Source organism: Mycteria americana, chromosome 9, assembly GCF_035582795.1.
Source record: "Mycteria americana isolate JAX WOST 10 ecotype Jacksonville Zoo and Gardens chromosome 9, USCA_MyAme_1.0, whole genome shotgun sequence".
In the NCBI taxonomy this organism is placed as follows: domain Eukaryota; kingdom Metazoa; phylum Chordata; class Aves; order Ciconiiformes; family Ciconiidae; genus Mycteria; species Mycteria americana.
Genome location: NC_134373.1, coordinates 16,091,213 through 16,118,479, shown reverse-complemented (window position 1 = coordinate 16,118,479; position 27,267 = coordinate 16,091,213). Strand labels below are relative to the sequence as shown.

Sequence of the window (27,267 nt, the reverse complement as noted above, 5' to 3'; positions counted from 1 at the left end):
ACCACGAGAAGCATTGTTTGAAGTCTCATGCTATCGCTGCTTGTGAGGAGGGGGGGGAAAAGAGGGAATTAGGACACTTGAATTTTAAAATAGAGGCTTAGAATTCAGGTATGTATAAAGTTACTTTAAAAAAAAAATCAAATTTTATTATTTTTTAACTGCCTGAAGTTGAAATCTTGCAGGAATATGATTAAAGCACAGGTGTGTATAATCTTTTCTTACCGCTTGCTGCAAGTAGCTTAGAAATTAGAAAAATGTTTTTCCTGTTTTTCAAATATATTTAGCAGAATATTCTAAGATTTGTATCCTTCAGTTTCCTGTGTTTATGTAGGGGGAGGAGGAAGGAAGTGTAAAAATGCACTTTCAAAACAAGGCATGTGTGTAATTGCAGTTTCTAAAACTCAGGCAGCTCTGTTGTTAAACACAGTGTTTTAAACTACTTTCAAAGTGGCATGAGAAACATTCTCATTAATTTGTGAGTACGTAAGGCTCCTTGTATTTGGAATAAATTTCTGTTACGTAGTTTAGGGGATTTTATTTATGGTGATGTTTTTCCTGCTTTTTCTCTTGATTTAGGATATGATCAACTGTATTGGTGGAGTAAATGTGCTGTTTCCATTGCTGGAGCAGATCAGTTTTCTTGGTGGACAGATGCCTGAGAAGTCTGAAGGGGAAACTCTACCTCTAGAACTAGTTACTCCTGTAGAGGGAGACTGGGTGGTGTTGTCATCCACAAAGGCATCAGGTAGGAAAGTACAGTTAAACTGAAATAATTTTTAAGCTTGATTTTAAAAGTCTTCCTATGAATGACAGAAAGGCATTTTATTATGTGCTGGCTTTTCCGGAGTACCTATGTAAAGCTGAAAGGCTCTTTCTGTTCCTAGATATCTGATGTGGATACTGAATACCAGGAGTTCAGCACTCTGTAAAACTAACTTACTAACATATTTCAAATATAGCTGTATTTAATAGCATTATTTTTCTATTCATGGTTTACTATTACAGTAGTGTAAAAGTATGCAGTTTTTAAATTTCTATTCTGAAAAGTTTGTTCTGATTATTTTGAGAAATCATGTCTGATGCAAAGCCTACTAATATCAATAGGAGGAGCATTCATACAACTTGTGGCTGGCTGACACAACACTCACGAAGACTTTGCAGCATCAGAACTTCCGCAAAACTTCTGTTTTCTTAGAAAAATGCTCAGACTCCTACCTCTTCCACACACAGTCAGATTTTAGTATTAAAATTAAAAAAAAAATTGAAAGGAAGCTTTAAGAATAGATTTTTTTAAAAACTGTGCTAATATTGTGAACTTTGATCTTAACAGAAACCACTGGGAAATCAGACCTTGCAAGGGAAAACATCTTTTTTTTTTTTTTTTTCCCAAATATGAAATGGTGGAGTAAAGTAAAAAAATACATCTTTTTTTGTCTCAATTTTTTGCATATCATGGCTAGAAAGCGTCATTTTGCAACTACAGAGGGAGAATAACTGCAGCATATGTAAAAGATTGTAACTGAAAGAGAAGTTTGTCTGTAACCTACAGCCAGATGGATGAAGCAACTGAAGTGAGGGCTGGGGTCACTTTGGGGAGCGGCATGGAATGGCTATGACTCTGCACTGGAAAAAATCTAAAGACAGCCTACAGCTAGGGAACAAACAGAAAAGGAGTTGAGAAGTTCAGGAAGTAGTGAGGAATATGAACACTCGATTTTACTTCTTCCCCTCTACTTTTATGCAGTGGTCCAACAATAAACCATGAGGCTTTTGCTACTGTCGTTCTGTTTTGCAGAAGCACGCCTGGAGAAGAACATTGTTGCAACTTTCATCTTGATGATAAAACACTTCATTCAGAGACACCATGTTAATCAAGAAAATCTCATTCACTCCCATGGAGTTGCCACCCTAGGAGCCTTGTTACAGAAGGTGAGCAAATTTGAGAAACATCCTTTAGTAATGAATGTTATGGATGAGGTCCTGATTACTTTGAAACATTCTTAGTTTGGCCAGGATGCGAGGGTCTTCAAAGGTCTCCTTAGTACATGCTTTTCTTTCTCATGTTTCTGAAAACAAGAAGGTGCGAGGAGTTGGTCTTGATCTGCAAAGTGAAACTTGGTGTTTTGTCTTTTTTTCATGTTCTGCTTTTTTTGTTATAGATGCTGTGTTGTATGATTCTTCAAACTAGATTGGTTTTGTGTTTCTTGTATTGCTTTAATGGAAGCAGACATTGCTGTAGAAGATAAAAGAATGTCAAAATTTGATTTTTAAAAATGAAGTTTATTAGGATATTCAGTATTTTGACTGCTAACACCTGTTGCTATTTTGAAAGGTGCCAAGCAACTTAATGGATGTGAATGTACTGATGGCTGTACAGTTGTTGATAGAACAAGTCTCAGTAGAAAAGAACATGCAGCTTTTGCAACAGATGTATCAACACTTACTTTTTGACTTCAGTATCTGGAACAGTGGGGACTTCCCCTTCAGAATTGGTGAGCACTTGCACTTTGGCAACTGCGCAAAGACACAGTACTATTTACTTGACATAAATCTTTACCTAGGTTCTAAGAGAAAACTTTATATTCTAGGGCATATACAATATCTTTCTACAATCATCAAAGACAGCAGAAGACTCTTCAGAAAGAAATATGGTGTGCAGTTTCTTCTAGACATACTCAGGATTTATTATGGGTATGAGTTTTACCTCTCCTAACTCCTCCTCATTTATTGTATGTGGCTATTGTTTTTTTCTTTTTTTTTTCTTCCCCCCCCCATCATCCTAGTGAGAAAATTAATAAATAAAACTGCAGCTTGGCTTTTGGCAGTTGATTTCATTTTCAAAATAACATTAATTTTTTTTCCATTTGACTTGCTACTTTTCCTTTAGTTTTTATTGTAGGATTATATAAAATTTATGTCAATGATACTAGAAATGCTTGGAAAAGTCATTAAAATTACAAAATTGAAGGACTTGTTATTGACAATGCAAATTAAGTCATAGATTATTACCATTATGAAAAGAGAGGGTGTTTATCATTTTAAGCTATTTTGTTCTTTTATATCTGTGTAGAATTTGAAGTAGAACTTTTTTAGGAATTTAAAATTTTAGCTTTCAGTCTTGGTGATATATGTCTGCTTATGAATATAGTTATGTCATTGAGGAAGATTCACTAGAGACCTTGTTCTTTCTTTTAGAGGGTGGGAGGGGGGAACCTGAAATCCTGACCTGTATCCAGATCAGTAAAGTGTACATTTCAGGGCTTTTACAGACTTTGTAAGTCAGATCTACTATTGCTTATTACTATTCAGTTGCCTTACTTCAGTAAAAATTGATAGCTTGTGCCATGATATCTGTGTAGATAAAAAAATTACAAAACTAGCACAATCAAATTGCTATTACTGAGTCATGAAGGACTTCCTTAGGTTGCTTTTCCTGTCTGTTGGTGTATAGGAGTGGCTGTAAAGGCTGTGATTTGGCTCCTGATGACCTGAGAACAATACGGACATCTCTCTATGGACTGATCAAATATTTCCTGAGCAAAGGTGGAACACATGAAGAAATACAGAGCATCGTAGGATACATAGCTGCCACCAGTGAAGAGGAGCAGGTATCCAATATGGCATAAATCAATAATTTAAACTGTACAAGTTTTGTTTTTGTGACTTGTGTGCTTAAAAGAGAGGGGAACAAAAAAGACCACAAGCAAAGTGTTACTTAATGCGTGGTTCTGTTTAGATGTAGCTGAGGCAGGCTATGGAAGCACACTAGAAACTTGACTAAGTGCTCTGCAGGTGGCCATATTTTTACTGGTTATTTATTTTTTCTTTCCCCTGAAGAGGGCAGAAAGCACATAACGTGTAATACTGCCATTAGAAAAGTTCTCTTAGTTTATGAAACCAAATGAATTGGACTTCAACTGATCAGAAGTTGTAATGATGTGTTTTCTATTTTGTAGGCATCAACAGAACTTGAACTTGCTTTGTAGCTCTAATTACAGTTTGATATGGTGTTCTATATATAGGAAAAATGTATCCAAAAAATCTAATTTTAAATGCAGTAATATTGAGCAGACAAAATGTCTATTTTATAACAAGCAAAGGATAAAATTTACAAGCCAAGAAAATTTTCCCCAAACAGAGCATGAAGTCTGAATGAACTGTGGATTAATTTAGTTGTCTTAATTTTGTAGCTCTGTGGAATTCTGGATGTTCTCTTCAGCCTACTGCACTCCAGCCCAGCCCCAGACCAGCTTTTTTTATTGCTTTTTGAACCAGGGAATGCTGATATTCTTTATGCTCTGTTATTGCATCAAAGATACTCTGACAGGCTTAGAGAACTTGTGTTCAAGGTAATGAATTGAATTATATGTTCTTAAATTAATCAGTTGAACATAAATTTGTATTTTTCAATGATCTGACTGCAGAAGTGTATGCAATTGCAAAGGTACTAATCATCCAAGTTTTAATTTTTTCTTCTCTCTATGTTAGTTAGATGTTATTGTTTACTGCCAGTCACAATGAAATTAGTGTTCTCTTGAAGTAAAGTATTGGGATCTTAAAAAAAAAAAAAACCAAAACAAAGTCCATGTTGTTTGAGTTAGCTTACAAAGTAAACTTTAAAAACAGTGGGCCAGCATGTTATATCATACAGAATTAAGTTTAAGAGGTCTGGATGCTCCCTTGTGTTTATTTTGCATTTGTGTGTACTTGCTTGCAGATTGTGGAAGAGATGCTGAAATGTACTAAAGTTTATGAACGTAGTAAACACCGTATGAGACTCAGAGAAGTGGGATACTCTGGACTGGGGCTCCTTTTGAATGAATCGCCAGTTACTGTTTCTCTTATTAAAAACCTTCTTAACCAAGTTCTGTATGCAGGTAATTGGCAAGTGTTGTGTATACCATTAGTAAACTCCTGCTGCTCAGAGGCAAACATATTTGGTTTTTTGTTCAGGAAGACCAGAGCTGTTGCCTTACAGAGCTGTTCTATTTGAAGTTCCCATTAGTCTCAGCTAATGTTTTCTTAGTTCCCTGAAGTTTGTTCCCTTTACTACCCCTGGTTGTAGAGGTGACCTCAAGACAATTTTTAATGTTTAGTTGTTACATTCTCTTGCATGATATTGTTTGTGTTTGTTTTTTCTTTCTCCTGTACAGATCCTGCTGTGAATTATAAAGATCTCATAGCTGTAGTGCATCTGGCTCATAGATCAGATATAAACATGAGAGTGGTTATCTGTAGAAAGGTTAGTTGTCGTCTTTAAAACTGGAATACTGTCCTTTAAGCCCATAAGCTCTACAGTGTGATATCTTAATTATTTATTTGAGACACTGGCAGTATTTGTTGCTACTGCTTTCTTTAGCAATGATTTATGTTAAAAATGAAGCCCATCTGTCACTTAGTGTTGAATTTTGTGTATTCAAGTCCTTTTAAAACCAAAACAAAAAGCAAAGCCTCTATCATGATTCTCAAATAGCTTGTATTTTCTACAGGTTAGAGATAGTAGACTCGTTGAACTACTGAGTTTTCTCAAAGGATGCTTAAGACCATGGTCAAAGATTTGTTTGTTAAGATTCTTAATATGTTATTTTGATAGAACATATTATGGTTCAAAAGAGTGGTTGTGGATGCAGGGAAGAGCTAGGGAAAAAGCAGTGACTTTTTCCTAAACTGAGCTTGCTCTGGCTTGTATCACTGGAATTAGTAGTACTGAATGTAGCTGTGAGGGACTATATTCTCTATTAAGGTTTCTCAAAGTGAAAAAAGTGAAATGATAATGTACACTACCGGTAATCTATTAATACTGCAGCTTGCTTAATTTTATCTATTTAATAGTTCCTAATCAAGCATATTTTCTGTTCTAGATTTTCTTATTTTGTAGACTGGTGGCTGAATAGGATTATTTGTTGTGATAACTGGTTTTTCCAGGAATTGTTGCAGAAGAGTGGCTGAAATGTGAGGACTTACCAGTAGGCTTTGATAGCTTCTTTTCTCCCCTACTCCTGAGAATTTTTTTCATTTTTTTCTTTTTTTCTCAAATATATATTTCTAATAAGCAAACAAGCCACAAAATAATTTTTCTCATGATTAACCAATTGTGGCTCTTTTACAAGGTTCCATAATGAAGCAGAAAAGTTGTAAGATTGTAAATTGTCTAATTGAAAAGCTAGAATGAACGCAGTTACAAGCTAAAATTAACGTGTAGGCGTGGGATATCTTTTCCTATCCTTAGGTTTTGCACCTTTTGCATTCCCAATTGGATGCAGCACAACAGATTTCTCAGCAGCTGGGCTGGCAGGACACTTTGATTAGACTATTTCTGAAAGAAAACTCAGAGGTCCAAATTGGCTTTAAAGAGAAAAGGGCTGATTCCTCAAGGGAAGAGGAAAAAAAGCCTCCTGCTGAAGAGCTTCAGAAACATCAACCTGATAAGACAGAGGGAGACAAAACTGGCAGCTTTGCATCTGTTAATGGTCTGTTTGATCAGTGGAGTTTAGAAGACAACAAATCCCTGGATGTCCCCACTCATTTCTCTGTTACGCCACTGGAAGATGCATCCACAACAGAGATGTCTTTTAGGTCAGAGGACCAAGAATTGTGGCACAGTAATCCTTCACATTTGAGTTTAGATCTGTCTAGTATTGACTCTTATGAATTGGCTGACACTGTGAATCAGATGACAGATAGCCAGCCCAGCACACCATCACCTATAGAGAACACAAAACCATTCTCTGGGCAGCCTGACAAAGAGCTGGATGTTACAAATGATGTGGGCTTCGCCGCTGATCTTTCTTTATTTGAAGACCAAGGCGTAAGTAATTCACTCCCTACGTGGTTAGTTTCTCCAAATGTCTGCAATTCCTTTTTATTTTTTGAGTCATCTCACTAATGAATAATTATTGTCCTGTCCTCCCCCCCCCCATCTTCCAACAGAAAAGCTCCAAACGATATAGCTCTTTTATAGTGAGTAGGGGTACTTCTTTTTGTAATGTGTCTTCTCTTTTGGTTGTCTAGTTGGAATCGCGTTGATTAAAAAAAAAAAAAAGGCAAACCATAAACAAAGAAAAAACTACAAACTCCTATATTTCAACATCCTTTATCTTCCAGAGGAGGCATGGAGCAGACTTTCTGTGAAAAAATCAAGGGTAGCTAAAGGTCAGGTTGAAATAATGATGTAGAAGTCGAGTCAGTATGTATTACAACAATACAAGCAAGCCTCAGTCTCTTTATATTTGTGTTTTCATGTATTTAGCAATTGGACTTTAGACTGCAGAGTTTTCCAAAAAGCTGAAATATGCAAGCATAGGGACTGTGATGAACAAGAAATGTTTTGAAGGGTTTCTAGACTAGAAGGGCTGTAAACATTTCTCTTCTTTTGTAGGGGGGAGAAAATGAACTCATACAGTTACTTACAGACATCCTACTGTGTATAATGTGGAAAGGCATTGAAAAATCTGATGATGCTGCTTGGATTGAGCGAGGACAGGTGTTTTCTGCACTGACCAAACTGGGGATATCTAATGAGTTGCTGCGACCTTCTGATGAAATAAAACTCAAGTGAGTGTACAGTTCAAGGACAGGATTTCATCCCTTTTGAGGAAAAACAGAAAAAGTGAGGGGCATTAGTGAAGCTGGGAAGGGGCGGGTGTTTCCCAACAAGACGTACTTTTCTTTGCTCTGTCCTCTTATACTGTCAGAAGTATATTCTGCTACCTAGTTAGTAGTGTCATGTGGCCATAAAGTTTTGAAACTGTATTGCTGGTTTCATGAGCTTCTCAAAATCTCTTTTGCCTCATTGGCTTATTGAGAAGATGGCAGTTATGTCACTGCAGACTAAGAGATTCAATTAAATACTTAATTGGATTTTTTTAAAGCCAGTTAGACTTAGAACATGTAATAATTACTTTGGGATTTTGTTTTCTGTGCAGCTTGCTGGAGAAGATGTTAGAATGGTCAGTCACTGATAACAGAGATTCAAAAGCTCTCCCTACACATGCTGAAAATGCCTTCAAGCTCTTGCTAATTGTACAAGATTTCCTGCAGGCGGAAGGACTAGTTAATTCAAATTTATGGACAGAAAAGGTACAGTAACTGCGTAATGGAAGTACTGTATATAGGCTGAAATAGTAATGAAAAAGTTGTCCACTTGGATACTGTCATCCCTTCTAGGCATATGTTTTTAAACTATAGATATTACAGAGTAAGGGTTCATAGTGGAATGGATTATATTGCGCCTTAATGAGTAAAAACAGTGTGAATTCTTACTACGAGGACTATAGTTAATTTTGCAAATTAAATAGACCTGTAAGTGATACCCTTTATTGAAAATCCAGGTCTCTTCAGACTGGAGAAATATTTAGAAAATGAAGGAGCTCATGAAACAAGGTCAGTTGTAGCCTGCGCAGATTTTGCACTGTTTATCAGCATGTATGACTCATTGTGTGTGTCCTGAATAAAAGACCAGCCAAAACTCCGCTCTCAGTTGCAAGCTGCGAAATGTCACTTCTGGGCTTTGACCCATATTGGAGTTTCAACATGATTTTGTGCATATATATGCAAATAGCTCAATTTTATATATCAGCATCAGAAACATGAGGCCTGAGGAAGAAAATGACTAGCAAACACAATTAAGTAGTAAAGTAAAGAAGCTTTCTGTCCTCTGGCTGTTTCTCCTGCCTTCTTGACGTATATCTTGTAGACACCCATAATTTGCCTCAACATTTATGTACTTTCTGGCAGTGTTCTTGCTTCCTTCACTGTCTGAGTTGTCATTGCTTTTCCATTTTTCAAGACTAAAGGGCAGAGATATTATATGGAAACCATCGTTATATCACGATAGATCCTTAAAAAAATCAATTTTTTTAAGGCTACTTTTTTTAATTAAAAAAAAATGTAATGTTAAGAGGTGTCAACACTAATTCCTAAGCTGTTCTCCAAAATGCCTGCTTATAAGTAAACATAGCTTCATCTTAAAGCTTTAATTTTTTTGTTTTTAAAAAGTCTCCTCTTGGTAAAAGCTTTGCCTTCTCTTGTGATCTAGCTTTGTGAAATCTAATTAGAAATGAGATCTGAACTTTGGAGCAATGAGACTTGTGCTTATTGCCAACTCTGAATTGAAAATAACAGTACTTTGATAAATTATCTTCCACTGTACCTGAGGAGAATTTAAAGCACTGTAATATTCTAAGCAGGACAGCTTTCAGTCTGCCACAGAAGCATTCATGTGGTTCTGGGGCTTAACAAAAGAATGATTTTACATTTGAGTAATTTATTAGGGAATGTATCAAGGTATATTAGTTTTAAGCAAACATTTCTGGATAGTGAAATGTGCCATTTGCCCTGTGAATACCTACCTTTCACAAGGTTTATATCACTTCTAGTATCGAAATACTGACAGAAAGGAGTGCCTACTATTTTGTTTTGTTTTTTTAAAAGACATCAATAGTTGTTATGAAGTTTCAAGCATTTCACTAAATCAGATAGTCATGAAAGAAGCCTTGTTTTCCTTCTCAGAGCACTGTGCATATTGCTATTGCTGGTAAATTATACTAGCATTACACTCAAAGAATTTAAAATACAAAGCAAAAGAATGTAATAAAATCCTATATATACTGAGCCCAGAAATTGCAAGTTGGTATGGTATCTGTGCTATCAATAATAGTGTCTTTTCAATTGTAGTAATCCTGCTCATGGAGTCTCTTAACTTTTCTAAGGAAATGGCATTTACTGGAGTTAAATTATAAGAAAAACATAAGTATATATACTATATGCTGATTTTGGCTTTATTCAGGGGAGATACTTGAGTTAACGTACGTGGCTAGGTAGATTTTTGTAGTCAGGAATTCAAATTACTGGTTTAACTGCAGTGTTCTGGGATAATTTTTTGGGTTTGGGTAAGTTAGAAGTGTGAACACAGCCTCTTCAGCTTTTTTAAATTATTGTGTCTCCAAGTGGAGTAGCTCTTGTTAATTTTATTTCATGCAAATCTTCTGTTCTTACAATAGCTCTTGGAAGAACTAGTGACTCTCATGGATAGCCTGTCAGTCTGGTACTCTGCTGGCCTAGAAGCAATCAGGCTTTCACAGGTCCAAGTCCAGTTGCTCCTTGGATTCATTGCACAAGATAACTTACAGGTTTGTTGCAAATTCCTGCAAGTGGTACTGTGTTTTAAGTGCATGTTTGATGTAATTGTTGTGGTTTATGGGGGAGCTGCTGGTACCAGTGAGCAGACTGATGGGAGTCCTTCATCCTTCCATAGGGAAGATGTTTTATTGGTTCTTACCATTTGCAAATTTACTCTACAGTCCTGTCAATACGCACCTCCTGAGCATGAGAAAGAGGCAGAGGGTAAGCTGTTTGATGATGAGACTATGTAGGCACTAGTGGCAGTAAGATAGTGATTCTGATTGTGACTTTTTGTTTCTACCATAAAATACATTTATTAGAGGTTTTGGGTTTACATACATTAAGTGCACATGAGCCTGGACTGTTCTGCCAAATCAGCATTTGGAACAAAGTTAGCAGAACTCTGCCTGGAATATAAGCCCTTCAGTAAAGCCAGGATTGTTAGTTTAGGTATGTGATTGTCTTAATGCAGCTGTGTGACTTTGGGGTTGCAGCTGACTCAGGTTTGGTCATCACTGGATGAATAAGTGATCAGTACCCATATTTGATGCATGTGTGCCTTCAGGCTACCTGGGATGCAGCCAGAATATGTACATACTCCTGTGCTAAAAAGGTGCTCAAAATTACTATTTTGAGGATTGCATTCATTTTTTGTTGTTTGTCTGTGTAGGTCTGTGCTATGGCAGCAGCCAAACTAAACACCCTCCTTCAGACCAAAGTAATTGAGAGCCAGCCTGAAGCATGCTACCTCTTGGGAAAGCTGGAAGGCATCTTGAGTAGATCAATTGAAGAGAAGACAGAAACTTACTCATTTTTGATTCCCCTCGTTCGGACACTGGTATCCAAGATTTATAAACTTCTCTTCATGAACCTGCATCTCCCTTCGTTGCCTCCTACCAATGGCAGCCCATCTTTCTTTGAGGACTTTCAAGAATACTGTAGCTCTGATGAGTGGCAAGTTTATATTGACAAATATGTAAGTAGTAGATTCTTTTTGTATCATTTTGCCCCTCTTTTTAGCCGTGAAAGTGGAGGAACTCATTCAGAAATCACATTGTGCTTTTTGTTTTGTTTTGGTGGAACCAGATTATTCCAAATATGAAGCAATATGAAGAGAATTCATTCAGACATGATCACGAGCAGATGGCACTTTATTGGAAAGATTGTTATGAAGCATTTATGGTGAACATGCACAAGCGAGACCGTGAGAGAGGAGAAAGTAAGCTTAAATTTCAGGTAAGGTTTTGAGTGAGTGCAAGTTTCCCTTAGAAGAACTATCTCAGGAGTTGCCTTCTAAAAGGTGGAGAAACTGAATTCCAGGATGATCCAGTTCAAGTGATTGGATCAGGTAGGTAGGTTGGTTGGATCAGGCAGGCAGGTTGATTAAGATTTTGTGGGCAGTGTGACTATATACACTTGTAGGATATGCTTTTTAATTCTGTTCTTTCTATTTAAGAGTCTTATCTGTAAGCAGAGTTATTTCAGGACAGTAGGCCTTTCTCATAGTACAGCAACCTAGAATTATGCTCAGCTATAAGCTGCATCTTCTTTTACTCTGGTTTATGTTTTGAATTATCAAAACATCTTCTCTATTATGAGATGAGTCAGTGTGATTATTGTTTGGGGTTTTTTAACCCTACTTCAGTACAATGCAAACATTTAAAACAGTGAACAGTTCCTATTTAATGTCTGGAAAAATTATTTCGGAACTGACCTTTCTGTATAAGGTCCAGACTCAGTTTAAGCATTAGAATTCACTGGTAATTACAGCAAATATCATAGCTAAGTTACATTTCTCTTGTTTTCCCTTTGTCGTCTTAATAAGAATCCTTGTAGTAAGTCTTTTTTGTTCAAGTAGCTAAAGGAAGAATACAATGAGTCACATCCTAGAATATCAGAATTTAAAGAAAAATCCTACCTATTATAATAGGATTTCCAATACTCTGACCACTTTTCTGATGTTGAAAAATTGCTTTTGTATGGATTCAGCATTGATAATGCTTTTTTCACATCTTTAAGTCGAAGTTTGGCACTGTATCTTCCATTACTAAGCTCTTTAAAATTTCTCTCGTAAGCATTAACTTAAATTTTCAGAATTTTTTACTGCTCAACTTTTTTTTGTTCCTGCTTAATTTATGAGAATTCTTGCAAGCCACAAAACTGTGTTTTCAAAGGTCAGAGTTATTTTGGTGCTAGATTTATTTTTAATGGTCTTTCAGGAGCATTTTGTGGAACCATTCAGCAGAAAGGCTCGACAGGAAAATCTGCGGTACAACAGTATGCTAAAGCAACTTAATAGTCAACACACAGCCACTCTGAGACAGTGGAGAGCAGCCCAGCTTTACTTGCTTTCTGAACGTGGTCCTTGGTCTGAAATGTAAGAGTCAAGTTCTTAAATGAAACCATGTATGATGGTTAAAAGGAATTTGCTCACATAACTAACTTACTGTTTCACATGGTTAGAACCTTGTCAAATTGACTCTGATAACCATTCTTGAGATGTGAAGTTAATAATGAATGCATCTCTTATAACGTTTTCTGCATTTAATTATCAAAACGCAAAGTTTGACCTGTAATGCTGAGCTGGTTACCTGGATACTAGATTTCCTTGCCAAGTGACAAATAAAAATTAGTTATCAGTGAAGCAGTTGCAAAAACTTTTTTGAGAGATCCTATGGATCAGTGGTTCTGTTGGAAAAGAGAGAATAGCCTTGTTAATAAAGACTTTGAGTTTTTACGCGTGAAGCTAATTTCAATTTAAAAGAATACATTTTGCCTGTCTCAGCTTTTGGGGAAGTTCTAGATAAAGATTTTAAATATTTCAGCAGAAAATAAATACTGTTTACAAAGTGCTTTAGGATGATCAGAGCTGCAATATGAAATATAAAATTAAAATGCAGTTTATTGCTTTTATGTTTTACAGTGTGTAGTTGGATGACCCGTATTTCTCTAAATATGTACTCTTTTGTAATCAGTTCATTCATATAGGTCTTTACTTTTTTTTAACTGTTTTTATGAATATTCTTGTTTTCCTAGGGAACAGCATCCTATTCACTGGAAACTTTCAAATGTGGAAAATTTTTCACGTATGAGACTAAAACTAGTGCAGAATTACAACTTCAACTCTCATCAGGATGCTAGTGACCTGAGAGATAATTTAGGTAAAGTTGTATTGTATTTGCTATTTCACTTGTGATTTTTCAGTCTTTACTGAAGATACATACACACTTCACTCTTTGTATTTAAGAATTAGTGTATGGTAGATACTTAAGTCTTGATTTTTTTTTTTCCCCTTTATTTCCTCTATAGTAAACTGTGTAACATAAGAGTGGTGCTTTGACCTGAAACAGCGTCTTCCTACTGAGTAGAATTCATTTCACCTTGTTCATTGAAATGTGTATTTTTTGTTGCCAAAAAAAAAAAAGTTAATTAACTCCTTTGTTTTAAAATAAGCCATCACATACCTTTCTTGCATAAGATTATTTTTTCAAGAAAAGGAAACAATGAGATAGAGTAAGCAGGCAGTATTTGTTTAAAACCTTTTAGAGCTTATGATTAAAATGTGTAGATACGAAGCGCTTTGTTTCAGAAGTGTGCCAAACAGCTGAATTCGTGGTGTAAACTGTTCTTTAAGTGAGGCGTACTGGGTATCAAGACACTCAAACAAAGAAAATAACACTCTTGTAAACCCAAGTAAGCAAAAAACAAATGCACTGTATTTCCATGAAATCTGCATGCTTTAACATTGTCTGGCAGAACACTGCAAAATATTTTATTGGAAATGTCCACATCAGAATTCAGTTTAAAATTTTCTAATGTGTTTATGTCTTCCCTTTATACTGTTAGGACTTGATATATATTTCATTGTAGTTCAGGGAGTGTTTTTAGTGTTCTGCTTGCCCCCAGAAGTATTTAAGAAGTCTGGTTGCTTCTTACTCGGTTAAAACCAATATTCAACAGTAGAAGATACACTCAGTAGTTTAGGCTTCCAAAAGTCTTGTAGCAAAAAATTTTCTGAACTGAAATGTTTGTTTATGATAGGGGTGCACCAGGCACAGCCCTCTAGTGAGTCTTTGCTTCTGGAGGTGGTGAAGCAGGTGAAGGTGAGTGACTTGGAAGATGATGTTCTTGAACTACCAGAAGAAGACACAGCAGCCAGTTCCAATTTGTAAGTACAGCAGAATAGAACAGTTGAAATTTGTTTCTGTGCTAGGGATAAGGAGTGAGAAACAACTTCGGGAGTTGATTAGCATACAAAGCTTCCCTCTTTCTTTGTCTGGCCTTAACAATCCAATCCAGGGCTTTGTAGTAGTTTTGAACAGCAGAAAAGTTGCTGTTGGATTTATCATTGTCAACAATGAGACGTAAAGAGCCCTAGGGAAAAAAAGGTGGAGCAGTTTGTGAGGATCTGTTAGTAATTCACTGCTGACAGTTGGTCTGAAACTGAAGCTACAGAATTGTTGAGGCTTTTTTACTATGTACAGTGGCTATAATTCTCAAGAGGCGGTCTGCCCTATAAGGGCATAGACCAGACTGGAACTGGCTCTTATCCACAGATGCCAGGGCCATTCCTTATACCATCAGCTGCATAGCATGGATGTTTGCTTGGTTGGCATTAATGTGCCAGAGAGTCCCCTGTGTTTAAGAGCATTCCAGGGAGAAGGCCTGCTGTGCTTCCTTCATGTCACTTGTGTGACTTAAAAAAAAAAAAAAAAAAAAAAAAAAAGGAGGGGGCAGGCAGGGGGAGCTAGGAAATGCTTCACTCCAGTAACTGGACATGTGATTATGTGCATGCATCTATGTATGTCTATGCTGTTGAAGTCCAGTACTGATACCGATGCATTTTCTTATACCTTAAAGGTTATTAAATGCTTGCTTGCAATGTGTCATATCTATAGACTTCTGAGCAACCATTACTTCAAATACTTATGAAGATAACTTCAGTCACGTAAACCAGGACTTAGCTCTGCTCTGAGCCAGAGAATTTAAGCACGTAGCAATTAATTAAGAAAGGGAAATGCAGCCTCATGTTTTCATACTTCAAGGGAGGTCAAGTCCATTGTGCCTGAGACTGAAATATCAAGCCTGAAGAGTGATGCTATGAAATGATGTTTCGTAGTCTAGTGAGACATCCAAGACTGCTGATGGAAGTAGCTTCATATAATCATTTATGTTGTACTTTTAATACCAGTCAAATGTTGATTATTTTCTGAACTGTACTCTTACCAAGTATCTAAGCAACTGTATAATCTACCCAACCCTGTAACACTTAGTGGTATTTTTGTAGGGATGAGAAGGATGAGCAAAGTCAGAAAGAAAAGCTAATACTGTCTGAAGACTGTGAACTCATTACAGTAATTGATGTGATACCTGGCAGGCTGGAGATCACTACCCAGCACATCTATTTCTTTGATGGTAGCATTGAAAAAGAGGAAGGTGAGCATGATCAGTATCTCCTTTCTTTTCAGTGCAGTTCAGCATTCTGTTTTTAGTAGGTTGAGTTTCATTTTTTTTGAGAATGAGTATCAAACTAATTGTGAAGAGACAGGCTGTGGATTTGTACTTAAAATTAATATTGTACTTGGTGGTCAGTGGCTGGCTGATCCCTTCAGAATCAAGAATCTGGAACTGTACTTGCTGAGCTGTTAAATTCATTCACTATTCTTAGTATTTCTTAAAAAAATTACCTTCTTAAAAAAATGAATTAAGTTTGCTGACTAAAAAAACGTCACTACCTCTAATTTGCTACTTAAATGGTACCTTCCTGTTCTCCCTGACAAATAACATTTCACTCATACATGGATTAAAAAGTAGTAGTAAGTAATGATTAAAAAGTAGTAGTATGTAAACATTAATCATCTATATTAATTTAGTGAACTTTAATAGAATACACACAGTTGAGTATGAAAACAGTGAACTGAAATGTTTGACCAATAATGTTAAAATTTTCAAAAACAGTATATCAAGAAGTTGGCCTTTTGGGAATTCTAAACATAAAAGCTTCTATTTGAGCCTGTTTAAGAAATTAAAGGGGTTTGGTTCATATTTTTTGTCAACAGAATACATTTATAATGTGTCTTTGATCAGAAAGCAAAGACAAATTCTACACTCTATCAGATATTTCCTGCTGCCTCTTTCTTTCAGCAGAATAATAGCTGAGGTTAATAATATTTTTCTAGCAAAATGGTTAATCAAGCCACATATAAAATTTTCCTTTTCTAGGGATAACTCTGGGGTGATTGGAAATGATACTGCATTATGTCTATATGAAAAGTTTTAATATGTTCCAAGTCAATAATCAAAGTGCTCTTCCTAGGGGTAGGTTTTGATTTCAAATGGCACCTTTCTCAAATTCGAGAGATACATTTGCGTCGGTACAACCTCAGGAGGTCAGCTTTGGAGATCTTCCTTACAGATCAAACCAACTATTTCCTCAACTTCAATAAGGAGGTATGGGTTTCTCAAATTTTCTTCATTTATATAATTAGCACAAGTGTCAAGTTTAAGTTCACTGGTCATCTCTAATTTGAGTCTGGTGTCTGTCTTAATGCTGTAACACTAGTAGCAAAAGGTTTGCTAGATATAGCTCTTATGGGAAACTAGACTGCAGTCTGAAAACCTCAGTCTGGCATCTAGAAACTGATTAATTGTGAAGAGATAGATAAAGCAAGATTCTTCTTTTTCCTGTCTCGCTCACTCGCTCTCTCTGTTACGATACAGAAGAATTATTCAACTAAAATTACATCAGTAGTAACATAAATATCTTGAAGCCCACACATCTTTTAAAATATTCTGAGCAAATTAATTACAAAGCAAAGGAGACTGTCTGTTTTACCACAACGTTGGAAATCATTAATATTTCTATGTTCCATGATTTGGGATTAGTGAACTTTTTTTCCCCTGGGTAATGTAAGTGATCCTTTGTATGTGGGACTAAGATAAATATCAGAACTTAGGGTGATTTACATACTAGTAGGTCAGTTTATGAATAGCTCCTATAAATTTTTTTTTTAAGTAAATAAATCTTTGCAATAGTTTTGCAGGGAATACATTGGTGTAATTTTATTTGAACAACAGCAGTATTTCCTAGAAGACTTCTGTAGCAATAATGATCTTTTTTGTGTAGCATCTACACAAAAAAAAAACCCCAACCAAACCAACAACAAAAAAACCCAACAAAAACTTCGTAACATATGTTGCCTTTATATCTTGTAACTGAAGGATGGTCAGGTCCATCCATATCCAAACGTTTTATGCAGCAAGAGATAGAAGTGTTTAAAAGTGTAACTGTGTTCCATTTCACATTTTAATTAGCAGAGAAGTTGTTTACTTGTCAGCTTCAATCTCCAGAATAAATTTTTTTAATAATGCTGTTTTTTAACAGGTGCGAAACAAAGTATATAGTCGAATATTGTCACTGCGTTCTCCAAATATTTCTGGGACCAGATCTCTGCAGGAACTTTTTAAAGCTTCAGGTTTGATGCAGGTACAAGACTTCAGCATAAATGGTCTAGAGCATTCGTCTGCTTCTTGAAGGAGTCCTGGAAGGTCCAGGACTACTGATTTTACTTTTTTTTTTTTTCCCCCTAGTGTTTAGATGGCAACTGCCAACTGCTGTACACTCAGTCTGGTCCCTGAACTTTCACATGCATATTTTTAGAATTGCTGTGTTTTGCGTTTACAGTCAGTGAGGTGAATAGATAGAGCCAGGCTCTGTAGATTTGATTATGACAAGTGTTCCAACAAGAATGGAAAACATGTAGCAGACTTGCTTCTGTTTTTAGTCCATGATCTTGACTGCACGTTTTGGAACTTCTTTCACTACATGTGCAAATAACTTTCCCTGCTACCTTTTCATGATGGGGCTTTCAACAAAACCCATGTGAAGATTAAGCAGGAAATATGGTATTAAGGCCATTAATAATATTGATGTAAAAGGAAAATGTCAAAATGTCTGTATTACCCTAAACATGGATACATTTTTTAAATGTAGTAAATGTATTTTTATCTTCCATCTCTTTATGCCAAAATTATTGTTTTCTCTGAGGGAGGAAGCTTTACAAGTGACTTTTAAAATATTGGAAATATTTTGTTTTTTCTTTGTTTCCCTAATGATAAAAGCTATCATGTTGTATATTTAAGTAGAGAAAACGTTGTCTGTAATGAAATGTCTCCATCACACTACAGACAGATATTGAGCCCTTCTGAACTCTGTCTGTTCTTTGGTTTAAAATATAATAGTGGAGCAAAGGCTCAAGGGCAATGTTAGTTTAAAAATTCCTGTACCATTAACCAATGGGAGAACAATTTATAAATAAGTTTTGACCTTAGAACTCTAATGAATTTCAAAGTTCTGTTCCCCTTTTGCTCAGTACCTGTTTACCTGCCTTCTTTTTGTTTCTTTCACTTCTGTTTTTTCTTTTTTATTCTGAGGCTGCTAGTTGTCTGCTGCCCTGTATTTAAAACAGTACTGTCATCAGATACATGATTTCAATGAAATATAGGTAGCACAGTCACTGAATCAAAGGGAAAATAAACTTTATTAGGAGAAATTAAATTTGGACTTTCATACCATTCTTATAGTCTTGTGCCAGTACTGTCCTCTGGCAGATAAATACTGGCAAGACATGTAATTTGCAATAGTGGTATCTTTGATATAGTGACTTCCATTGCATCTTTTTTTGTCCTTCAGAAATGGGTGAATAGAGAAATATCCAACTTTGACTACCTTATTCAGCTGAACACAATGGCAGGACGAACTTACAATGACCTTGCTCAATATCCTGTGGTAATTAAAACAATTTTTAAATTTTTGCTGAAGGTATGTATTTTTTCTGCTTTGAAAGGTGGATTTTTGTTCTCAATTTGATCTTTTACTCTTTTTTTTTTTTTTTTTAGTTCCCGTGGATTTTACGAGATTATACTTCAGAAGAACTGGACCTGAATAATCCTGCAGTCTTTAGGGATCTGTCCAAACCCATAGGGGTGGTAAATGAAAAGAATGCTAAGGCTGTGAAAGAGAAGTATGTATTTGAACACTCAGTTATATTTCTCTATCTTTTCTGAGCCTCCAGGCTAACAACACATTTTAAAAATAAAGTGGTGACAGTGACATTTTTAAAGCTAGTTTTATAACATCGCAGATGCATTTGCAAAGGTGGTTGATTTGTTGTTCCTGCTGCATTCAGGTTAGTTAGCTTATAAGTCACTGAAACAATAAAATTACTGTTGTAAATTTTCAGTTGTTTCTCATGTGTGGAGATGAAAAACTGAAAGGCTGTAGAAACACTTAATTTAACAGCCCAGTGGCTTGAAGAGTCATACTGTGTCCCATGTCTGCTTCAAGATAAGGAATGTGAAATCATACTGATGAGTTGAGCTGCCTGTGCTTAGAGCATTGATCCTAAATCTGTGCTTCCTGCTCTTTTTTCAAGCATAGATTATTATCTTTGAAATAAAATATAACTCCACGACTTCCAGCAACTCCTCTGTAGGTAGAAATGACAAGTACTTACACCCACACATCAGTGTAGTGATCCTTGCTTTTTTTTGCTATTGTGGGGAGTGAGTGTGCTATCATACCAGATTGCACTTGTCAGGCTTATTCCAAAACCAGCTTTCTTCTGAAAACTTGGAACATGGAGAATTTTCTTTGAATGATTAGGGTCTATCCCTGTTTGTAATGAAATTGGTTCTCTAGCAGTATGTTTAACTATAATTTCTCTTACTAGCCTTGTGACACTGAGGAATATATCAGGCAGATGGTGGCATAGTGCTGTAGAGTAAGTTTGCCAGTAGAAAAGGAAATGGACATGAGTGTTAAATAAAGCTCTTTTCTGCATCCTGACACAGTCACACACACAGGGTTTTTTGGTGGGGTTTTTTTTTTTTTTTTTAAATCTTGCAGGAAACTGTCACAAATCCCTTCCGTAATAAATATTCAGCTTAGTAATGTGGGGGGTTTTGTCTATTGTATAAAGTGATGCTAAATCACGCCTGTCCAGCCCTTTATCCACTTTCTGACAGCTGATAGTAAATGCCTAGGGAAGAGTATAAGAACAGGTATGCAAAGGCTTCATCCGGTATACGTTTCTATCTTTCAGCAGTCTTTTGCTTAGGGACTTTCTAAGTCAGAACTGGAATTCTCATGTTTAATAGAATTCAATGTATTTTTCTCTTACAGATTGCTGTGATCATTTCTTTTGAATCCTTGCCTCCAATAAATATAATTCACATGTAAATCAGCTGTAGTGCTCAGTTGTATTTATAAAGATATATTTTTTTTAGATATGAGAATTTTGAGGATCCCCTTGGGATAATTGACAAATTTCACTATGGGACACATTACTCAAATGCTGCTGGTGTCATGCATTATCTCATTCGGGTAGAACCTTTCACAACACTTCATATCCAACTTCAAAGTGGCAGGTATGCTGTGAGCAAATAAGCAGCACGTTTATTTTTCTTTCTTATCATTTTACTGAGGGAATGATCAAAATCTAATGTGAGTTTTCTGATCCACAGATTCGACTGTGCTGACAGGCAGTTCCACTCTATTCCTGCTACCTGGCAGGCACTCATGGACAACCCCAACGATGTCAAGGAACTTATCCCAGAGTTCTTCTACTTCCCAGAGTTCCTGGAGAATCAAAATGGTAAACTGACTGCTCAGAATATTCTCATAGAAAACTGTTCTTGTATTCTTCAGAAAAGAATTGTTACAACCATTTGTGAATGCTGTGTAACACTTCTTATTTAAGCTTTATAGTGTGCTTGCAGAAATTACTTCAGTCTTCATGCTGGCTTCAAACTGTTTAATGAAGACACCAGTTGTGATAAGCAGCAGCCTGAATGTTGTTTAAAATTCAGATTGGGGGCTTAAGTATGGCTAAAAATAATGTTGTTTACCTAATGTAAAATATCAGAGATGCTCATTTGGATGTTTGAAGAAGAAAAAGTTAGCAATAGTAATACTGATTAAATAGTTAGCAAAAGTTAATACAGATTAATTAGTATTATTTTTACTGGGTTCATTGGGTGATAGAGTTTGGACATCGTCAAACGTGTGAGGTCTTCTATTTGTTCTCGGCAACCAGCATGTTTTCTGCTTGTTACTGTTATCTTCCAATGCAGTGTTAAGTCACCTGATTTTAGAGCCATGTAAAGTTTCAGTACCCATCAGAAGAAGCTAAAAAAAAAAAAAAAAGCTGTTTCACTCCTATATAATGCTGATTGAAAAGACAGCTTCCTGCATTCTGATACGAGACTCCTAGCCATTTTTAATTCACATTTATTGCATAGGGAATTGTTTCTCTACCTATTAGACAATTTAAAAATGGATTTGTATGTTCGTGCTGCTGCTAGTTAGTCTGCTAGCTACGATCTACTAGAGTTCTAAGTTACAAAAATTGGAAACACCCAAGTCACGCTTTCATGAAAGCTGGTCGGATTTAAGACTTAAATCGCACCTTGATTTTAAGACTTAAATCGCACCTTGATTTTAAGACTTAAATCGCACCTTGATTTTAAGACTTAAATCGCACCTTGATTTTAAGACTTAAATCGCACCTTGATTTTAAGACTTAAATCGCACCTTGATTTTAAGACTTGATTCTACAATCATTTAAACCTATAAGTAACTTCATTCTTATAAACAACCTCGTTAAAATGTTTTGGACTCTTAATCCTGGTAAAACAAAGCAAATGGAGATATGTTTACAGATAGTTGTGTAAATGATTAATGCTGCTTTTAAGATTGTGACTTCAGCTTTGAAATCACTTAGGTGCTTTGCACAATTGTTATCCTGTATCACTTAACATTTTAAACATTCAGAATAGAACTTAGCCTCCTATGTCAGTGGTAGAGTTATTGGAGATTTACATTAAGAATTTTTCAATATCCTTCCCTTGCATTGAGAAAAGAATGCTTTTTAATCTTTATTGAGAAATCAAGATATTTGAAATATCTTGTAGTAACTCTTAAAATTCTCCAAATTATTCACTAGGTTTTAACTTAGGTCAGCTTCAAATATCCAAAGAGGTGGTAAATGATGTTGTTCTCCCCAAATGGGCCCACTCCCCAGAAGACTTCATCTATAAACACAGGAAGGCTCTGGTAAGATGATGTTTATGTGTGTGAAGTAATGATAAAGTATACCTGCACATTGTCACTGTGGCTTAAGTGTAAAATATTGGGACTACATTTGAACTAGAGTTGTGGTTACATTTGACATTACAAGTACCATTAGAACTTTCAGTTAAAAAAAGCACTGTGCATGTCAATAAAATGCTCAAAGGAAAAAAGGAAAGAACCTGAAGATACTAATCATTTGGGAGTTTGCTGCTTTAGGAGATAAAATGCAGAATTAGGTGGTTTTAGGTGATAAGGGTTCCCTTGCTTTTTAGAGATTATTCTGTATGGTACTAGGGAACTAGCAGCTTACCTTCCCTTGCATAGTTGCATTTCAATAGTCTAGATGTGCTGCTTCACTGTATTTAATTTTCCCTCTTACCTGGCAGTTGCTGCCCTTAACACACATGGCTATTCTTATGCTTCTGCCCTCTACATTGGTATATACCTTGTTTGTGGATACTCTTAGTTTAGGAATTAAATCTCTATCACAGAAAACAGTAAATACTTCAAGAAGGGAGCAGTACTTCTCTTATTCTTACAAGAGTATTTTTTCCTTCTAGGAATCTGACTATGTTTCTGCTCATCTTCATGAATGGATAGATTTGATTTTTGGCTACAAGCAGAGGGGACCAGCTGCAGTGGAGGCGCTCAATGTGTTCTATTATTGTACTTATGAAGGTACAAAGCAGTGTGCTCTCTTGTCATTGTTATCAGACTTGTGGGTTTTCAGTATTAGACAGAAAACACTTGATTTGTGAGCATACAGTAGCATATGGTAAGGCAACAGAATTTGAGATGAAATATGGCAGCATAACTTGTAATTTATCATCAAATAACCAGAATATTTGATGCTTTGATCAGAAGTTGTGAACCTGAAATGTTAATAAGTGGTTTGTTTTTTGTTTGTTTTTTTTTTAAAGGAGGGCTGTTCCAGTTGCTTGTATTTTGTTTCTGAAAGTGCTTGGGGGTTTTTGTTAGTTTCTCAGTTGCTTGCTTAAAAGCATTTGTGGGAAGAGGTTTCTTGTGGTTTAAGAGTCAAGGCAAGTTGCTTAAAAACAACAAATACTAAAGACAAATGTTAGTCTTAATTCCAAAGGTGAATTTTGCATGGCTTTTGTGTGCAACTTATTGCATGCATGAAGTATATTAAATTCATTTGATAGGACAAAAGCCTACAATTCTTGCATTTACAGATATACTTAAAATTCCATGTGCAGAATGGAGTTTTCAGCTTGTATTTTATATGGAGGCATTGGTTGAAGGCTTTTCTGGGGTAAAGGGTGATAATGCTGAAATTAATTTAAGTTTTGCAACATTTGTTGACCATATTGGTTCTCAATAAGTTGTTTGGATTATGTTCTTTTTCCTTTTTTCTACCCTTCATTGTTCTGGTTGTGATCCAGGGGCTGTTGATTTGGATGCTTTAACAGATGAGAAAGAAAGGAAAGCTTTAGAAGGGATGATAAACAATTTTGGGCAAACTCCCTGTCAGCTGTTAAAGGTAATGCTCCTTGTTCCTCTTCAATCAGACCTTTGTGGTTAAATCCAACTGAGTTACAAAGGACTTCTGAAAACATGAATATATAATGGTTTGTAATTTTAGGAATGTTAAGTCTTTGCCACATTACCATTTGTAAAGGTCACACTGATGGAAATTTAGCATACTGTTTTCAAAAGAAGTTAATTTACTTTAAGAAGGGAAATGAGGTGCTTAAGACTCTGTTTTCCCATTGATTGCCAGTAAGATTCTGAGTACAAATTGAACAAATTGATGAATTTGTCTGACTTGATATTTCTTCAATATTGTCTCCTAGGAGCCCCATCCGCAAAGGCTGTCAGCAGAAGAGGTAGTGCAAAGACTAACTAAAAGTGATACCTCTACTCTGAATCTCTTCCAACACCTCACTGAACTGAAGTCATTCTTCATAGAGGTAGATATGTTACTCGAAAATGTTTAAAGTCTAATCTGAAACTTCTGACGTACTTGATGAAAATAAACTTCCTATTTAAAGAAAATATTTTAAAATGCAATGCGTATACAATGAGCTCTGTCTTTTTAGTTAGCTTCATAGACGCTGAATCCCATAAATTTGTATCTGCTGGCTGCTTGTGTGGGTGGTGTTTGAGTATTAAATTAGCCACCACACCAAGAAAACTAAGACCATCACTGGTGGTATCATTAATACCACTGGTGGTATTAATGCTTACTCACTGAACTTGGTAGCTAAACTTACTGATTCAGGACAGAGCCAGGGTTTCATTTCTGGTGTTTGCAACAAAGCATACCTGCGTGAACTGAATATGGGTATACCAGTGCTTTGGAGTACTGTACAGGTCTGACATTGATACCAGAGGCTTTGGGTCTTACTCTTTACAGGTTCTAGATTTGTCCTTTAGCTCTTGGATATAATCGGACCAAAACCATGTCCTTTCTCTTAGGGAATCAGTGATGGTGTGCCCATTGTCAAAGCTGTTGTCCCCAGGAATCAATCACGTTCCTTTATTTCTCAGGGAAGCCCAGAGATCTTGGTGAGTTGCATGTGTCAATACTATTCTTAGAGTGCAGACAGTCAAATAGGTGTATTTTTTTTTTCATACAGCTTGTAGAGAACCACTTCTTAACTGTTCCTGTTCAAATGTGTTTCTTTAACCTATAATGAATGTCAGCTATAACTTAAATATTTATCTTCTGAAGAGAAGCCAGGCTGATTTGTTGAATGGCATTTAAGAGCTGATGAGACATGAGTGTAAGTTGTAGTGAGGTGTATTGTAAGTTGCCCACTTGATCCACTTCCATGGTAGTAATCAATTTCCTGTTGCAATGTAGCCCAGCTTTAAAATGACAGGATTGAGTTATTATGGCATCATTATGTTTATCATTACTTTCCAACCCATATATTAAACTATACTGTATGTGGCATATACAAACTCCAGAAGCCTGCACTGTTCCTAAAATTAACTTTTGCACGGACTAATACAGGTGCTGGTACTATGGCAAATGGTCAAATGATGAAAGGAAGAGAGTGGTTTTGTATTTACATCTGTATGTATGGTCTGCATACTGGCCCCTGTGCAATAATACCTATGTGTTGCAGGAAAGAATATTCTTTTCCAATATTACTATTTTGTAGGTCAAACTTACTGTCCTGGCTTAATGTGGTATGTGCATATGTCATTTGGAATTTGGACATGTCTAAAGTTATCATTGTGTTTTTTCTAAATATCTGATGAAAATAACCTAAAATATTTAGATTCCTTTCTTACTTTCTCAGAAGTAGAACTGTAATACAATTTTTTACAACTTCCTGTGTTAATACATTAACTATTAATGCTTACTATTTCAAAGAAGAGAAGAAGCAGCTTAAACTAAATGACTGAATTGTAATGAAATGTTTGAGAAGGGTTGGTTGGCTGGTTTTTTTGGGTTTTTGTCTCCTCCCTGCCCCGGCCCCCTCATTCAACTTCTCTGACCCATCTAGAACATACACTATTCTAACTTGGTAACGTGTACCTGTTGTGGTTTAACCCCAGCCGGCAACTAAGCCCCACACAGCTGCTCAGTCACTCCCCCCTGGTGGGATGGGGGAGAGAATCAGAAGGGCAAGAGTGAGGAAACTCGTGGGTTGAGATAGACAGTTTAATAGGGAAAGCAAAAGCCATGAACACAAGCAAAGCAAAACAAGGAGTTCATTCACTACTTCCTATGGGCAGGCAGGTGTTCAGACATCTCCAGGAAAGCAGGGCTCCATCATGCATAGCGGTTACTTGGGAAGACAAACGCCATCACTCTGAATCTTCCCCCGCTTCCTTCTTCTTCCCCCAGCTTTCTATGCTGAGCATGACACCATATGGTATGGGATATCCCTTTGGGCAGTTGGGGTCAGCTGTCCCAGCCGTGTCCCCTCCCAGCTCCTTGTGCACCCCCAGCCTGCTCGCTGGTGGGGTGGGGTGAGAGGCAGAAAAGGCCTTGACTCTGTGTAAGCACTGCTCAGAAATAACTAAAACATCCCTGTGTTACCAACACTGTTTCCAGCACAAATCCAAAGCATAGCCCCATCCTAGCTACTAGGAAGAAAATTAACTCTACCCCAGCCAAAACCAGCACAGTACCACATGTGGATTAACTCATCTGAGCTGGATTTTTTGGGGAGGGCGGGGAGGGGTGTGTGTGCTTTTTTTTTTTTTGTCTTTGTGGTAAATTCTTAAGAAGCCTATGCTGGATTTTATGCAAGCTCCATTACCTTCAAAGGCAAGCAGAAAAATATACCTCTGGGTTTCACCGATTTTTCTGTCAAACTGTTCTAGGTAACGGCAAGTCTGAACTGCGTTATTGGAACTCATGGTTGGCTACCTTATGATAAAAATATCTCCAACTATTTTACATTCATCAGAGATACCACAGTGACAAATCCCAAGTAAGCAAATGATGAGGAGAGGTGCAGATGAATGCATCTACAGTAATAAAATACAGTAATCAGTGGTTTGTACTGTTTTCATTGGCTGAGTTTTCACCTAAGAATGCATCTTCTGATGTTCAATATTACTACCTCTAAACTATAATACTGTTCTAGTAAAAAGTTATGTAAGTGGCATTTCAAGGCTCTTCGTTCTTAGAGCTACTTCTAATATTTTTTTTCTAATTATAAATCATAAAAACTTATCTTGGAATCTGAGATGAGAAGTCTTCATACTTTCTTACACTATAGTGCAGGTATATGTGGTGGTTTTGTTTCTTTGATTTTTAGAAGATACCTTTTTTTCTTTAATGTTACAATAGTTAGTAGCGACATGAATTATCCATACAGAATCAAATTGTATAAAAGACTGAAAAGATCTAAGGTGAGATCTTGCTTCCACTTGCTGATGGCAGCGAGAGTTTTGCCATGAGTATCAGGGGGCCAGAATTTCACTTATTATTTATTTTTAGATATAGCCTTTTCTATAGATGGTATTTCTTATTAATTTTTAAGGATGTAGGAAGTACGAAATACATTGATTTGAACTAAGGTTAC

The 27,267-nt window shown here is 36.3% G+C and overlaps 1 protein-coding gene across 7 annotated transcripts in view; it reads left to right on the top strand.

The window, feature by feature from the left end:
- The window catches only part of NBEAL1 (neurobeachin like 1), an 89,260-nt gene that overhangs the window by 51,605 nt on the left and 10,388 nt on the right, over positions 1 to 27,267 (top strand). For 6 of the 7 annotated variants that reach the window (XR_012777075.1, XM_075511623.1, XM_075511626.1 and 3 more), the window contains 30 exons: positions 577 to 745; positions 1,796 to 1,929; positions 2,333 to 2,492; positions 2,589 to 2,691; positions 3,452 to 3,608; positions 4,191 to 4,349; positions 4,718 to 4,877; positions 5,154 to 5,242; positions 6,230 to 6,808; positions 7,379 to 7,554; positions 7,926 to 8,079; positions 10,002 to 10,130; positions 10,793 to 11,098; positions 11,209 to 11,358; positions 12,342 to 12,499; positions 13,159 to 13,283; positions 14,164 to 14,290; positions 15,410 to 15,558; positions 16,439 to 16,572; positions 17,507 to 17,608; positions 18,815 to 18,910; positions 19,021 to 19,145; positions 20,410 to 20,550; positions 20,647 to 20,777; positions 22,128 to 22,237; positions 22,816 to 22,933; positions 23,659 to 23,756; positions 24,070 to 24,186; positions 24,695 to 24,784; positions 26,561 to 26,670. Coding sequence is in view for 6 of the 7 variants with exons in the window: in XM_075511623.1 (XP_075367738.1) it covers positions 577 to 745; positions 1,796 to 1,929; positions 2,333 to 2,492; positions 2,589 to 2,691; positions 3,452 to 3,608; positions 4,191 to 4,349; positions 4,718 to 4,877; positions 5,154 to 5,242; positions 6,230 to 6,808; positions 7,379 to 7,554; positions 7,926 to 8,079; positions 10,002 to 10,130; positions 10,793 to 11,098; positions 11,209 to 11,358; positions 12,342 to 12,499; positions 13,159 to 13,283; positions 14,164 to 14,290; positions 15,410 to 15,558; positions 16,439 to 16,572; positions 17,507 to 17,608; positions 18,815 to 18,910; positions 19,021 to 19,145; positions 20,410 to 20,550; positions 20,647 to 20,777; positions 22,128 to 22,237; positions 22,816 to 22,933; positions 23,659 to 23,756; positions 24,070 to 24,186; positions 24,695 to 24,784; positions 26,561 to 26,670 (4,556 nt within the window). In the remaining variant the exon portion in view is untranslated. The remainder of the gene's footprint in view (positions 1 to 576; positions 746 to 1,795; positions 1,930 to 2,332; positions 2,493 to 2,588; positions 2,692 to 3,451; positions 3,609 to 4,190; positions 4,350 to 4,717; positions 4,878 to 5,153; positions 5,243 to 6,229; positions 6,809 to 7,378; positions 7,555 to 7,925; positions 8,080 to 10,001; positions 10,131 to 10,792; positions 11,099 to 11,208; positions 11,359 to 12,341; positions 12,500 to 13,158; positions 13,284 to 14,163; positions 14,291 to 15,409; positions 15,559 to 16,438; positions 16,573 to 17,506; positions 17,609 to 18,814; positions 18,911 to 19,020; positions 19,146 to 20,409; positions 20,551 to 20,646; positions 20,778 to 22,127; positions 22,238 to 22,815; positions 22,934 to 23,658; positions 23,757 to 24,069; positions 24,187 to 24,694; positions 24,785 to 26,560; positions 26,671 to 27,267) is intronic. The other variant, XM_075511625.1, reaches the window with a different exon arrangement.